This window comes from Anomaloglossus baeobatrachus, chromosome 5 (assembly GCF_048569485.1).
Source record: "Anomaloglossus baeobatrachus isolate aAnoBae1 chromosome 5, aAnoBae1.hap1, whole genome shotgun sequence".
In the NCBI taxonomy this organism is placed as follows: Eukaryota; Metazoa; Chordata; class Amphibia; order Anura; family Aromobatidae; genus Anomaloglossus; species Anomaloglossus baeobatrachus.
The window spans coordinates 240977741-240994802 of record NC_134357.1 but is presented as its reverse complement, the minus strand read 5'-3'; the positions used below and the strand labels follow the sequence as shown (position 1 = coordinate 240994802).

General features: G+C 44.3%; 1 protein-coding gene across 2 annotated transcripts in view; it reads right to left on the bottom strand.

The window, feature by feature from the left end:
* Positions 1–8316: 8316 nt before the first annotated feature.
* The window catches only part of LOC142311117 (uncharacterized), a 53047-nt gene continuing 44301 nt past the window's right edge, over positions 8317–17062 (bottom strand). For both annotated transcript variants that reach the window (XM_075349241.1, XM_075349242.1), the window contains exon 5: positions 8317–10394. In XM_075349241.1, the coding sequence (XP_075205356.1) occupies positions 8980–10394 (1415 nt within the window). In that variant the 3' untranslated portion in view covers positions 8317–8979. The remainder of the gene's footprint in view (positions 10395–17062) is intronic.

The following is a 17062-nucleotide window of genomic DNA, read 5'->3' as shown; positions in this document are numbered from 1 at the left end:
AATACCCATATAGGGGGCAGTATTGATGTGTTTACCCTAAATATGCTTGTCTATGCAATTCATATGTCCCATGTTGGAGGCAGTGTTTAGTGTTTATGTCTGATTTTAAATGATTTTAAAATTGTGAGTGTTTGCCACCCTTTATAAATAAATATTGTATTTTTTGCACACATCAAGGTCTATTCCATATTGATTATTTATTATTCATAAGTCTGGTGCCTCTTTGTGCCATATTGTGTGTGTTCAGTTGCTACTACACATGCTTTGACACCATCTGAACCAAATACGTTTATCTTAAGCCCGCTTTACACGCTGCAATATATCTTATGATGTGTCGGCGGGGTCACGTCGTAAGTGCCGCACATCCGGCATTGTAAGGTACATTGCAGCGTGTGACAGGTACGTGCGATTGCGATTGAACGGTAAAACGTTCATCGCATACACATCGTACCTTTCTCTAGAATTGCACGTCAGATTGTTCATCGTACCCGGCGTAGCACACATCGCAGTGTGTGACACCCCGGGAACGATGAACAGATCTTACCTGCATCCTGCAGCTCCCGGCTGACAATGCGGAAGGAAGGAGGTGGGCGGGATGTTTATGTCCCGCTCAGCTCCGCCCCTCCGTATCGATTGGCCAGCTGCCGCGTGACGTCGATGTGATGTCGAACGTCCCTCCCACTCCAGGAAGTGGACGTTCGCCGCCCACATCGAGGTCGTATGGAAGGTAAGTATGTGTGACAGGGGTTAATCTTATGTGCGGCACGTTCAACAAATTGAACGTGCCACACATACGATGGGGGCGTTGCAAATCGCATACGATTGCAACGTGTAAAGCAGGCTTTAGTCTCATCAAACCACAGGACATGGTTCCAGTAATCTATGTCCTTAGTGTGCTTGTCTTCGGCAAACTGTTTGAGGGCTTTAGAAAAGACTTCCTTCTGGGATGACAGGCATGCAGATCAATTTGATGCAGTGTGCGGCGTATGGTCTGAGCACTGACAGGCTAACCTCCCCACCCCTTTAACGTCTGCAGCAATGCTGGCAGCACTAGCATGTCTATTTTGAAGACACAAATGATAGGGATATGACGCTTAGCACTTGTTTTAGGTGACCATGGCAAGGCCTGTTCTGAGTGGAAACCTGTCTTGTTAAACCGCTGTATGTTTTTGGCCACCGTTCTTCAGCTCAGTTTCAGGGTACTTTGAATCTTCTTATAGCCTGGGCCATCTTTATGTAGAGCAGCAATTCTTTATTTCAGATCCTCAGAGAATTCTTTGCCATTCGGTGCCATGTTGAACTTCCAACAACCTGGTAACACTAGTGAGACACACGACACTGAGGAGAAAAAAATGACTAATTGGGCACAATCTGGCCATTTTCAGTTAGGGGTGTACTCACTTTTTTTTCTAGTGGTTTTGACATTAATGGCTGTGTGTTAAGTTATTTAGAGGGCATCAAATTTACACTGTTAAGCCTGCTTTACATGTTACGATTCTGCATACGATATTGTATGCGATCGTAACCACCCCCATCGTATGTGTGGCACGTTCAATTTTGTTGAATGTGCCGCACAAACAATTAACCCCACATGTACTTACCCGTCCATACGACCTCGATGTGGGCAGCGAACATCCACTTCCTGGAGTGGGAGGGACGTTCGGCGTTTCGCGGCAGCCGGCCAATAGAAGCGGAGGGGCGGAGTTGAGCGGGACGTAAACATCCCGCCCACCTCCTTCCTTCCGCATTGTTGGCCGGGAGCCGCAGGACGCAGGTAAGATCTGTTCATCGTTCCCGTGGTGTCACACAGTGCGATGTGTGCTACCCCGGGTACGATTAACAACCTGACGTTCAATTCATGAGGAATGAACGACGTGCGTGCGATGAATGTTTTACCGTTCATTCGCAATCACATGGAGCTGTTACACACTACAATGTACCTTACGATGCCGGATGTGCATCACTTACGTGACCCCGCCGACACATCGTAAGATATATCGTAGTGTGTAAAGTGGGCTTTATACAAGCTGGACACTGACTATTTTAACCCCTTCACGACCGGCCTATTTTTCGCTTTCCGGTTTTTTTTTTTCGCCATTCTCTTTCTGAGACGTAACTTTTTTATTTTTCAGTCAATATGGTCATGTGAGGGCTCATTTTTTGTGGAACGAGCTGTACTTTTACAGAAACCATAGCTTTTAACATATAGTGTACTGGAAAAAGGCAAAAAAAATCCAAATGCCGAAAAATTGCAAAAAAAAGTGCGATAGCACTATTGTTTTTGAGATATTTTATTCACTGTGTTCTCTGTATGGTAAAACTGATGTGTGGGTGTGATGCCTCAGGTCAGTGCGAGTTCGTAGACACCAAACATGTATAGGTTTACTTTTATATACGGGGTTAAAAAAAAATCGGATGTTTGTCTGAAAAAAGTGGCGCACGTTTTACGCCATATTCCGTGACCCGTAGTGTTCTCATTTTTTGGAATCTATGGCTCAGTGACGGCTTATTTTTTGTGACTCGAGCTGACGTTTTTAACGGTACCATTTTTGGGCAGATGCTACGTTTTGATCGCCTGTTATTGCATTTTGCGCAAAAGTTGTGGCGACAAAAAGTCATTATGGCGTTTGGAATTTTTTTGCCGCTACGCTGTTTACTGATCAGATTAATTGATTTTATATTTTGATAGATCGGGCGTTTCTGAACGCGGTGATACCAAATGTGTGTATATTTTTTATTTTTTTAACCCTTTAATTTTCAATGGGGCGAAAGGGGGGTGATTTGAACTTTTAGGTTTTTTTGGTTTTTTTTAATTTAAAACTTTTTTTTTACTTTACTAGTCCCCCTAGGGGGCTATAGCGATCAGCAATCCGATCGCTCTGCACTATCTGCTGATCACAGCTACACAGCTGTAAACTGCAGATACGTGCGCTTCCTGCTTCCCTGGCCTCCGTACAAAGCGAAAGTGAAAGTGGTTCATGTCTAGCACAGGAGTCATCACATGACCCTGTGCTACCATGACAACCACCGAAAGTCACGGTATCGGGCGGTAAGTAAAACTTTACCGCGATCGCGTTTATAATGGCGCTGTCACATATTGCCAGTGCCATTACAGGGGTTAAATGGCACGAGCAGATTCTGCTCGTGCCTAGCAGGCACACATTTCAGCTGTGAAAATCAGCTGAGATGTGCGCCGATCGCGGCATGCTGCTGCCGGCAGACCGCGGGCAGTAACGTTATGACCGCTAGGACGTAATTTTACTGCCCGCGGTCGTTAAGGGGTTAAATAAATTGCAAGTGCTGACCACTTGTTACCATCCACATTGGAGTTTTGACAAGACACAAGTCAGGTATATAAAATGTTTTTAACTTTAGTTGGTTAGGGACTGTCCTAGATGGGTACACCTTGACGAGGTGGGACAACTTCTTACCTTTTTGCAAAAATGTATATACTAAATACCCTGTTATTAAGCACTTGCAATTTATTTATTTATAGTCAGGGTATTTTTCATACAATTTTTCTCTTTGTTTTTTTTCTTGTCTTGAGGCTGCCATTCACATGCTTGTAATGTTGCATGTTTACTGAACATTTGTTACAGCTCAGCTTTTTTGGTGTTTTTTGTCTGCTTCCTTGCTTTAGTGCAAGGTGGGGGTGCAGCCCTCCTTATACTGAGACTGGGCAATCAATTTGCTTCCCAGTGCGCTGAGTATTTAGTTTGGGACCTAGCTGACCACTTGTTACCATTCACATTGGAGTTTTGATGACACAAGTCAGGTATATAAAATGTTTTTAACTTTAGTTGGTTAGGGACCGTCCCAGATGGGTACACCGTGACGAGGTGGGACAGCTTCTTACCTTTTTGCAAAAATGTATATACTAAGTACCTTGTTATTAAGCACTTGCAATTCATTTATTTATAGTCAGGGTATTTTTCATACAATTTTTCTTTGTTTTTTTTCTTATACAGTGGGACCTCGCTTAACGAGTAACCCACTTAACGAGAATTTCGCTTAACAAGCAAAGATTTCTGTAAATTTGTAACTCGGTTTACGAGCAAAATCCTCACCGCACAGTTCCAGTTCTGTACAGCCACCGCGCTCTGACCCACTCTTGCAGTCCACACAAACACACACATGCATGCACAAAACACACACAAACACGCATGCACGCACATACAGGATTATGCTCACCTTACCTTCCGTTCCATCGCCGGCGTCCTGGGTCTTGTAGTTCGGCGGTGCATCGCGACGAGGGAGAAATTCTTGCGGCGAACTACAAGACCCAGGAGGCCGGTGATGGAACGGAAGGTAAGGTGAGCATAATATGTGTACCTTCCGTTCCATCGCCGACCTCCTGGGTCCTATAGTTCGCCGCTCCAGGCTGTGTATCGGTAACCATCGTCGACGAGGCAGGAACTTCCGCTGTTAGACGCTACTCAAAGGCAGCGCGCTGACCAATCAGAGGCTCCTGCCTTTGACGTCAGCGCTCTGGGTGCGGAAGTTCCTCCCTCGTCGTCATGGTTACCCGATACACACCGTGCTAGAGAACAGCAAGTCCCAGCAGGCCGGCGATGGAACGGAAGGTAAGGTGAGCATATAATATGTGCATGTGAGTTTTGTGTGTGTTTGTGTGTGTGTGTTTGTGCATGTTTGTACGTGTGTGGAATGGCACAACAGGGGACCAGGATGGGACATTTAAGGCTATGTGCCCACGGGACTCTGTATCTGCGGATTTTTCTGCATCAAAATCCGCAGCTTTCCCCCGGAATCCGCACCTTTTCATAGGTGCGGATTTGACGCGGATTTTGTTGCGGATTTTGCGATTTTTTTTTTAAATTCAATTGAATAGGCAAAATCCGCACAAAAATCCGCAACAATAATTGACATGCTGCAGATTTTTCCGCACGAAAATCCGCACATTTCCGCTGCGGAAAAATCCGCAGCGTGGGCACAGCATTTCCCAAATGCCATAGAAATGGCTGGTTAGTAGCTGTGCTGCAGATTTCTGGAAAATCCGTGGCTTTTCCGCGAGAAATCCGCGGCAAAATCCGCGCATTTTCCGCATCGTGGGCACATAGCCTTACAAGTTGTGGAACGAATTGTCTGCATTGCAATGATTTCCTATGGGAAATCTTGCTTTGCTGAACAAGTAACTTGGTTAACAAGTACACTCCCAGAACGGATTGTTCTCGTTAACCATGATTCCACTGTATATACAATGTGTGGAGGCTCCTGCTGTATATAGGAGGCTATTTGGGGGCTCATCCTGTATATAAGTGCTATATGGGGGCTTATACTGTATATAGGAGGCTATGTGTGGTTTCATACTGTAATTAGGGGCTATGTGGGCGCTCATTCTGTATTTAGGGAGCTGTATGAAAGCTCATACTATATATAGGGGGAGTGTAGGCCTACTTAATTTTACTCAATATTAAGTGATACAATATTATAAATTAGTTATAATTATTACATTAATATTGAGCAGAGTCCAATTTCAGCCTTTTGGTTCAGCTCTCCCAAACAGTCGTATGGCCCCCAGGAAAATTAATTTTAAACCACTGCTCTATTATGTATAATGCTATGTTATGTATAGTGCTGTACATAAAGGGAAAAACGTTGCACAGCATGCTACAAGCATCACTATCTCTCTCATTTTAGGTTTGTATATGTGTACCTGTGAGTTAATCCTCTATCAAGGAGATCATATGACGTCACACGATACATCGGGGCTAGGGGGCCATGCCTTCTAAATTGTCCGTGGCCCTGGCTACACTTAATCCACTCCTGCCCATAATGACCACAGGCTTTCCTGATCAGAACTAAAGAGAGGCCTGTGCAGTATATGCAGAAGATTTGTGTCTGGAAAATCCGCTATATATCCATTTAGCAGTGTTGTAAATTAGATTTCATGGAATCTCACTGGGAAGAAAATCTACAGTGTGGACTGGCACCACAGATTTGTAATCCACAGCTGATTGAAACGCGGTATATGGAGACAGGACCGGAGCCCCTAAGGTGGCTTTAAGACTAGTGAGCCTGCGCTGTCCCTTGACTCAAAGGTAGGTTTGATGGTGACCAGATTCAAGCCTCCAGCGTGACCCTAACTATTGTCTGAACACTGATCTTACTCCCCCTCTCCAACACCCTTGGGGGTGCGCCAGAAAACACAAAAAACAACACGGACAAGGGAGAATGGAAACTCGTACACACAGCACTCAAAACACACAGAAGAGACAATGTGTGAACTGAGTGGTTACGCAAAAGGGGAGGAAGAAACGCACAACAGGGGAACGCTCACACCACTCAGAAGCGCAACGCGGATCCCCATATACCAGAAAGACACCAAGACCGGGATCACTGGAGTAAAAACTGAAGCTATCATCAGTACAGGAAGGAAGCCGTGCCTCAAATAAGGAGACAGCTGCACTTGGCAATCAGCAACCTGAGCACTGAGGTCCTGCTCACCAATCTACAGGAATTTACTCCTACAGAGCTGAAGACCAGTAAACCTGAAACAGCCGACATCTGGCTTTGGCTGAACAATCCAGAAGGCTCAGGTTACTTGTCACACTCAGTATTGTGAACAGAGTCTGATGACACTGTGTCAGCAGGTGTGTGCAGAGCCGAACATCGCATGACACTGATCACCAATTTTTGCTGCAGATGTTTTTATGAAGGGACAATCACTGAAAAACCAAGGTGAAAAATTTCATTTTTAACTTCAGCTTTAGACCCTAACGGTAAAACACATATTTACTCAGAACGCTGGTTACCTCTAATCACCATCTGAACTCCTTCTGGATGGGCAAACCATTGAATAAATGGGTTATTTCCATCATTATTAACTTTCCAAAAAACATGCATAGTGGTGTGGGGGCTGTCTGTTGGGACCCCCACTTATCTCAAAAATAGAGCACTATAATGCCCCTCTGGAATACAGAATTGGATGCAAGCTTGCCACCACTCCATGTCTTTTGAAGTGCTGGTGATAGCGTACAGCGTAGAGTCTTATAGAGAATGACTGACTACCGTGAACCAATGCACTAAAATAGGGCATTGAAGAGCTCTGCTCTCGGGATTAGTGAGGGTCCTAATGGTCGAACCCCCAGTGGTCCGCAAATTGACATCTATCCTTTTAATAATGGAAATAATCTTTTAAGAAGAGTCTGATACCAAAAGTATAAAAGTGAGGAGCAGCTTCTATATCTTCTCTCCCACTCAGTAGGGGCTTTGCAAGCAGTTTTGCAGTTTGAACTGTGAAAATTAGGAGTGGACACGTGAATGTCCCCTTCATAGTGCAGCACTGTTTATCTTCTGTTGATCTGTCAAAATCTGTCCCACAGCTATAACTAGATGAGTGGAGGTAGATGGAGCACCATGCAAGAGTGAAATTCTAAGGCCGCTTTCACATTTGCGTCGTTTTACAGTGGAAGTGCGACACCATATGGACACATGCGGTTGTGTATGAAGAACACAACCGCATGGTGTCGCGCTTCCACTCTAAATATATGAACTGTACTGCATCTGTGCTAGATTCGGTTTCTGTCAGAACGACGCAAATGTGAAACCGGCCTAAGTAGGCATGCAATATGTGATCCTTAACTAGGTATAGAGGAGTTGAATATTAAGAGAATGATCAAACGGAATAACGCCCAAAGAAAAATGCACATTTTTTTCCTAAAATACTAAACAATAGTCTCCAGGTTTTTTTTTGAAGGCGACATTTAAGGAGGTTGTCCACTACTCAGCATTAGTAGCCACATTGATGTAAAACTCCTAAAGAAGGCACTTCTCAAATAGCTTGTGTAGTCAATAGTGCCTCTGAATGGTACTATTGCGGACCGCTCATCCCCATCACATGACCCCCAGGCTCCATGATCTCTGAGATCCGTTGATGTCAGGTCAACTGGAAGTTGACCCGACATCACCAAGGCCGGCCTCAGTCTCCCTGAGTGACTGAGCTGTGGGCGGAGTTTCACCGCTCGTCACAGCCCAGCATCGCTTCCATTTGCAGCGCTCTACAAAGGAAAGAGTGCGCGAGCGAGATGCCGGATTGTGACAAGCAGTGAAACTCTGCCCACAGCCCAGTCACTCAGGGAGACTGAGGCCGGCCTTGGTGATGTCGGGTCAACTGGAAGTTGACGTGACATCACTGGATCTCAGAAGTCACGGAGCCCGGGTGTCACATGATGGGGATGAGAGGATGGCAATAGCACCGCTCAGAGGCACAATTGACTACACAAGGTATTTGAGAAAAGCCTTCTTTATGAGCTTTACATCGATGTGGCCACTAATGCTGAGTAGTGGACTACCCTTTTAAGGCCAAGTTCACAAGAACATGTAAGTTTTCAGGCCAATACTGTCCTCACTGGTCCTTGTGCATCTCCATGTGCTGTCCAAATTGTAAAGGAGGATAGTTTCAAGACCATGCATAAGGTCACACATCATTAAACCAATGTAGATTTTTTGGCAAACTGTTTCAATGTGAACTGTCTACGAGTAATCTCTATCTCTGTGTGTATCTCTGTGATATCAGCAATATTGGTATCCACAAACTCTTCACTGCAAATAATCATCATGAATGGACTCATTTCTGCAAACTAGGGTAGCAGGGATAATACTAGTTATATAAAATACCAATTATTTAAATTATCTTTTGCGTGTGAGAAAAAAATGGAAAAAGTTGTCAAGTTGTTAAAAAAACAACATTCTGATGTAAAAGTCAGCTGATTAAAAGGCGAGAGACACAACCACTGTGCTTGTCATAGCTGGGGTGCCAGCAGTCACATCCTCGGTAATAGAACAGCAATTATAGCAAATCATTTTATAAACAAAATTCAAAACAAACATTCTCCATTCAAAAGAATACTTTCTTCTAGTAACAGAGCTTAGCAAAACAGTTAACAAAAAAATATAGATGAACATAATTCTATGAGTACAAAAGCAATGAATAGTATAAAGGATAGGGAAAGGCCAACATTATCTATGGTGACTTTCAAGATGACTTGCAAGATGTCCTCTTTCCATAAAACACTCCCCACACTCCAAACAGGAATATGGCTTCTCTCCTGTATGACGTTTCTGATGCAGAATCAGGTATCTTTTACTGGTAAAACGTATACCACAGTCCCAACAACTGTGTGTTTTTTCTGCTTCCATCTGATGTCCGTCACCTTGTGATTTAGTATATGCTTCTCTTAAGTGACATTCCTGGTGACTTAAAAATTGCATGCTATTTGCAAAAATGTCCCCACATTCACTGCAAGAATAAAGATCCCGCTTTGATTGGCGTCTATTAGGTCTGTTTTTTTCTGTGTGAATCTTTTGATGTTTGGTAAGAACGGAGTTACATGTAAAACTCTTTCCACATTCTGTACACGAGAACGGCTTCTCTCCCGTGTGGATTCTCTGGTGAACGACAAGATATGCATTAGTGGTAAAATATTTTCCACAATCAGGACAACAATGTCGTTTCTCTCCTGTGTGAGTTCTCTGATGTTTGATGAGAACAGAATTACAGATAAAGCTCTTCCCACATTCGGAACAATGATACGGCCTTTCCCCGGTATGGGTTCTCCGATGGATCACAAGGTCTGATGTTGTGATGAAACCTTTCCCACACTCTGAACATGAATGTGGTTTTTCCCCAGTATGAATCCTTTTATGTCTGACCAAATGTGAACTCCTCATAAACCGTTTACCACATTCAGGACAAGAGTATGGCTTTTCTCCTGTATGACTTCTTTGATGGCTTATGAGGTGGGAATTCCGATTGAAGCTTTTGCCACATTCTGAACAGAAGAAAAGTTTCTCTGCTGGCTTATTTTTACGGTAATATGTGATGTACTCCCCTGTAGATGATATATGACGTACGATATTGACATTAGAGGATAGAGCACTAATATTTTGTACACGAGAAGCTGGTTTCCTCTTTATTTTAGGTGATGGATCTTTTTTTGGATGATCTCCTGGTGTGATGTCAATATTTGTGGCTTTAATCTTTTCTTTATTACAGGACACCGATTGTTCCTTAATTTGTGTAGTAGTATAAGTAAGATCAGAAGGAGGTTTCACCATAGAGAGATCTTCTCCAGTGCATGATAGCGATTCCTCCTTTATATGAGGTAGTGGATCTGGTGGTGTATAATGTGCATGGGTATAAGAGTCAACATTTGTGAGAGTAAAGTTCCTATTAATAGTAGGGTTAATGACTTTTGCTTCTTCACACAAATGTGGTGCCTCAGGAACATTCTCCAAATAACTAATCGCGTCAGATTTATATGAAGAACAGTTTGCAGACGAGATAATATTGGAGTTACTGTGAACACTAATAGAATCCACTGAAGAATTTATATTGTAAGATCCTACAGATAAATTTGAGGTTTGAGTTCCATCTGCAAGAAACAATTCAAGTCATTAAGACACTGGATCCACCTATAAGACATATGTATCTGTTATGACTATTACATATTAAAGGGAATCTGTTAGCAGGTTTTTGCTATTAATCTGAGAGCAGCATAATAGAGGGCAATAGAGCTTGATTCAAAGGATGTGTTAATTATTAGACTATGTGCTGTAGTTTCAATACATCAGTAATGGCGAGAAGTAGGGGTTAGTGAAGTGCTACCACCGCAGAATCAAATCGTTGATTGGAAAGAATGAGTTTCAGAGAGCTCTGTCTCCTTCAGCAGGACAGGACCAGTCAACATTACTGTAATTATTTCCAATCAACCATTTGATTCCTCGGCGGCAGTGTGGCATTAACCCTCTCTTCTCACCATTATTGATGTGATCTCCAGCTGTGGCAGCTGTCAGTGTTTGTGCCTGTTAAAGGGGTTGTGATTCTAACAACTGAACAAGGTAAGCTTTATTGCTTTTTTTTCTCCCTGGTATCTACCAGGTAAGACCCTAATTCCACTCTCTTCCCTAGTTTATCAATCTGTAGTTTCAATATAATCAGTATTTTATCAGCAGGAGATTATCATTACAGGACTAGGCCTCACACATGGCTGACCAACAAATCTGTGTAACCCCACCCCCACCCCTGATTGGCAGCTTGTTGACAAAGCACAGTGTATACAGGAAGCTGCCAACCAGGGGGTGGTAGGGTTATACACAGTTCAGTATTCGGAGCACTGCTCCATCCTCAACAGAAAAAACAAGGATTCTATCAAAACTACACCAAGCAGTCCAGTAAGTGACAATATGTTGGTCTCATATTACATGAACAAAATGAGCAAATAACTTGTTGTAAGTAAATAAATAGCAATAGTAAATGTAACTAACTTAGGGTGCTTAGTTAACACTATTTTGATCAAAACAGGCCTGGGTCCAGCTCTACAAACATCTCTATTATACTGTTGACACAGAGATGATTAATATTATAGATAGGACCATACTGATCGGGTAGACCTGGTCGCACTGGGATAGCTTTTACCCTCTTTTGATCTGTGTGTTAACTAAGTCTTAACTAAGTCCCCTATGTTATTTACATGTAACATTTAAGAGCCATCCCACCATGACAAGATGTACCCCAATCAGGACGGTCCTATCATCTAGTAATAAAACTTCATCTTGCTCATCTTGTGTTAACTGACCTCAATGTAGATGGGAGCAGTGTAGGACCGAGGCCCGGTTGTTTGGACATTATATATATATATATATATATATATATATATATATATATATATATATATATATATATATATATATATTACATATATATATATATATAACTATAAACATATATATATAACTATATGCCTAGTTCAAAGATAGGGGGCCACGCTGCTGTTTGTACAGAGTACAAGAAACAAGCTTGAGCGTGAGCCAGCATACATGCATCACATAGGAGCTCTGTCCATCTACACTGAGGTTATCTGACACAAGATGAGGCTTTGATGATAGGCCCGTCCCAATTGGGGTACATGGCACATAGCGTATAAACGCAGCCTTAACCCCTTCACCCCCGGCCACTAAAACACCCTAATGACCGGGCCATTTCTTGCAATTCTGACGTGTCACTTTGACAGGTTATAACTCTGGAACGCTTCAACGGATCCTGGCGATTCTGAGATTGTTTTTTCGTGACATATTGTACTTCATGTCAGTGGTAAATATAGGCCGATATTTTTTGTGTTTATTTGTGAAAATTTAGGAAATTTTGCGAACATTTTGAAAATTTCGCAATTTTCAAACTTTGAAAATTTATGCCCATAAATCTGAGAGATATGTCACACAAAATAGTTACTAAATAAAATTTCCCTCATGTCTACTTTACATCAGCGCAATTTTCGAAACAAAATTTTTTTTCGTTAGGAAGTTAGAAGGGGTCAAAGTTCATCAGCAATTTCTCATTTTTCCAACAAAATTTACAAAATAATTTTTTTTAGGGACCACATCACATTTGAAGTGACTTTGAGAGACCTAGGTGACAGAAAATACCCAAAAGTGACCCCATTCTAAAAACTGCACCCCTCACACTGCTCAAAACCACATCCAAGAAGTTTATTAACCCTTTAGGTGCTTCACAGGAACCAAAGCAATGTGGAAGGAAAAAATGAAAATTTTACTTTTTAACACAAAAATGTTACTTTAGCCATATAATTTTCATTTTCACAAGGGAGAAAAGAGAAAGTGCACAATACAATTTATTGTGCATTTTCTCCTGAGTACGCTGATACCCCATATGTGGTAAAAATCAATTGTTTAGGTGCACGGCAGAACTCGGAAGGGAAGGAGCACCATTTGAATTTTTGAACGCAAAATTAGCTGGACTCATTAGCGGACGCCATGTCAGGTTTAAAGACCCCCTGAGGTGCCTAAACAATGGAGCTCCCCCACAAGTGACCCCATTTTGGAAACCAGAGCCCTCAAATAATTTTTCTAGATATTTGGTGAGCACTTTGAACCCCTGGGGGCTTCACAGAAGTTTATAATGTTGAGCCGTGAAAAGAAAAAAAACATTTTTTTCACCACAAACCTGTTACTTGAACCAGGTAGCTTTTTTTTCACAAGGGTATCAGGAAAAAAATGCACCATGAAATTTATAGTGCATTTTTTCCTGAGTACGCAGATACCTCACATATGGTGGAAAGTAATTGTTTGGGCGCATGGCGGGGCTCAGAAGAGAAGGAGCACCATTTGACAGCAAAATTGGTTGGAATCATTAGCGGACGCCATGTCACGTTTGGAGACCCCCTATAGTGCCTAAACAGTTGAGCTCCCCCACAAGTGACCCCATTTTGGAACTAGACCCCTCAAGGAATTTATCTAGATGTTTGGTGAGCCCCTTGTACCCCCAGGGGCTCTACAGAAGTTGATAACGTTGAACCGTGAAAATTATTATTTTTTTTTTACCACAAATTTTTTGCATCAATCAGGTACCTTTTTTTTTTTTACAACGGTATCAGGAAAAAATGCACCATAAAACGTATTATTAAATTTTTCCTGAGTACGCAGATACCTCATATGTGGTGGAAATCAAGTGTTTCGGCGCATGGCGGGGCTCAGAAGAGAAGGAACGCCATTTGACTTTTCAAATGCACAGACGCAGTGCACTGATCGGCCGCTGCAGGACACACGGTCGGATGAAATACAAAAAGCGTCGGGGATACAGAAAAAAAAACAGTCATGCCAAAAATTGAGCAGGGATGCCGATCCGTTATGTGCATCCCTGATCAGCGCTTGGCGGGACGCACGGACGGATGCGATACAAAAAGCGTCGGGGATACAGAAAAAAAAAAAAGTACCGCCGAAAACGGACCACGGATGCAGCTACGTTATCTGCATCCCTGATCAGGGAAAGGTATTCTCACAGTACCCAGAGGATTAGCAGGAGGATCACTGACCAGAAGAACTGCAGGAGGAACAGAAGGCAAGCGAGATGGACAGCTTTACAGGAGCAGCAGGCAGGACGTTGGACAGCTCTGCAGAATACCCAGGAAGGACCCAGCGATGGAGGCAGATGTGATCGGGCCAGTGAAGACCTCGGACGACCCGGTGAAGACAGGTAAGAGGACGTTGGGGGGGAGAGCAGAGGGGGAGTGGGGAGAGCAGAGGGGGAGTGGGGAGAGCAGAGGGGGAGTGGGGAGAGCAGAGGGGGAGTGGGGAGAGCAGAGGGGGGTGGGGAGAGCAGTGGGGGAGTGGGATACCGGAGAAGGAGCTGCAGAAGCAGAATAGAGATCACGGGGGAGGAAGGCAGATCACGGGGGGAGCAGATCAGGATGTCGGGGGGAAGATCGGGGCGTGGGGGGGCAGATCGCAGGGGGGCAGGGGCCATCACGGGAGCGCGCAGGGGGCGTCACGGGAACGTGCACGGGCTGCAAGGTGAGCACAGTACTCACGTGGAGCAGGAGCAGTGACATCAGCGGCGGCAGCAGCAGTGGTGGCGTTGTACCACAAGTACCAGCCAGTACACACTGCAGACATGTTGGGGGAGGCTCCCCAGACCAGCACAGGCCAGGGGAGGGCGGCCACCTGCAGATCAGACCGCCCCACTGCACACTGATTGGAGCGATTGCGCGTCATAGCACGATCGCTCCAATCAGTGCTGCAGGGGCTGGGGCCGACATGTTTGAGGTCCACCTATGATATGCTGCAGCTGCTACAATAGATCATAGCCGGATCTCACAGTATCGCACTAATTCAGGCATTTTTTTTGCCGAAATTAGTGCGAACGATGTGGTTGGTGGTTCAGATTTGAACAGCCAATCACATCAATCGTCGATGAGGGGTGGCGATGCCACCCCCCCTGGGGTCAAACAAAGGTCCCTTGCTGTAAGAAACAGCAGGGGACATCATTTGAAAGCTGTTGCTATGGCCACGGCAATCAAATGAACTTTAGGCAGTAAAGTTACGTCCCTGGTCGTTAAGTCACGTTAAAATAGGACGTAACTTTACTGCCCGCGGTCGTGAAGGGGTTAAAGGAAACATGTTTTTATTATTTGTATTTCTGGTGAAAAGTTTGTTTATAATGTTTAGAATTAAATGGTGTAATTTTCTTCTAGAACTTTTTAAGTCAGCCACTAGGGGCTGCCATTCTTATTTGCTGGTGTGTCAGAGCACACCCCAAAAGGGGAGGACAGGAGTGATGTCCTACACAAGGTTTTCATGATATATGTCACAGCTGCTGACCCTAGTGTTCAAAAGTTGAAAATATCAAAACTTTTCTAATAGTTTTTCATATTTTCCACCTTTAAAGGGAACCAAACATCAGGATTTTCGTGTATAAGCTGCAGCCAGTGCAGTACTGGCACTATCATGCACAGTGTGTACATACCATTAGGGTGCAGCTCGGGTGTTTAGTCAGTGAAATCCAACTTTATAAAGTTTGAAATTTCGTGCACTTTTTGATTGACGTGTGCACCTCTCTGTTAATGTACGGGCGGGTTATACAAGAGTTCCCCGCCCCCCCACCAGCCTGTTCCTCCCTCTCTCCTAATGTCCGGGCGAGTTATGCATGTGTTCCCCACCCCCCCGCGCCGCCTGTTCCTCCCTCCCTCCCTCTGGCTGTATGTAAATTTCTAATCTTCAGAAACATGGCGCCGGAGTGGGCCTCTGCGTATAGCGCTTATCTCCGGCGCCATGTTTCTGGAGCCCGCATCACACAGCTTGGTGTCTAAGAGGGCGGCGCATGCGCCCTCGCTCCTTCAGATCCCGTTGTGACCGCGAGAGCGAGCGCGATCACAACAGGACTGCAGAACAGCTGATCGGAGGACGCGATCAGCTGTAGCTACGATGACGTGCCGCCTCAGGACACCGGGCCAGGACAGCAGCCTGCCAGCGACATCGGGGGTCAGGTGAGGTAAGCTCACCATGGACTCACATGACCCCGTGACGGCAGTGCTGCGAGACCCGGTCACGGTAGTGATATCGGGCGGCACTGTCTTCACGGGGTCAGGTGAATGAAATTACTAGCATCTGTGAGGACATTGCCCCAGCAGTCACACACACATTATACACACACTGCTGTGTGTGCGCCCCTGCGTTGACCTTCTGAATTCCAGGTCACTGTAGGAAGGCACTCACAGGTGTGTGTGTGTGTGTGTGTATATAATGTGTGTGCGTATAATGTGCATAATGTGCGTGCGTATAATGTGTGTGCGCGCGCGCGCATAATGTGTGTGTGCGTGCGCGCGCGCGTATAATGTGTGTATGTGTGCGTGTGCGTATGTGTGTGTGTGCGCGCGTGCGTGTGTGTGTATAATGTGTGTGTGCGTGTGTATAATGTGTGTGTGTATAATGTGTGTGCGCGCGTGTGTGTGTGTATAATGTGTGCGCGCGCGCGTGCGTGTGTATAATTGTGTGTGCGCGCACGTGTGTGTACAATGTGTGTGTGTGCACGTGTGTATAATGTGTGTGTGCGCGTGTGTGTATAATGGTATAATGTGTGTGTGCGCGCGTGTGTATAGTGTGTGTGTGTGTATAGTGTGTGTGTGTGTGTATAGTGTGTATATGTGTGTATAGTGTGTATGTGTGTGTATGTGTGCGCGTGTATAATGTGCGTGCGTATAATGTGCGTGCGTATAATGTGCGTGTGTGTGTGCGTGTGTATAATGTGTATGTGTATAATGTGTGTGCGCGCGCGCGTGTGTGTATAATGTGTATGTGTGTGTGTATAGTGTGTGTGTAGTGTGTGTGTATAATGTGTGCGCGCGTGTGTATCATGTGTATGTGTGTGTATAGTGTGTGTGTATAGTGTGTGTATAGTGTGTGTGTGCACGTGTATAGTTGTGATACCAATGTGATATGACTGAAGTTTGAATGACTATTAGATAGGGATCATAATCATAAAAGATAGGAGTGATCCCAGATATTATTTGACCTATCAATAATTCAGTATCAAAGAGATGTCCTTTGGAGGGCCAATATGATGACCAAAGAATACATGTCTTGAAGCAGTTTTCAAGATAAAGGAAGTAACATTCACAGTTCCACTTGCCGGAAACTTGTGGTTAGCTTAAAGACAGGTTTAAGGAAGCTTGCATATGAAATTTACGGCTCATTGCAATATTTCACTAACACAATGGTCAACTGTGGTCGGCCAGTTGACCACTGGCTA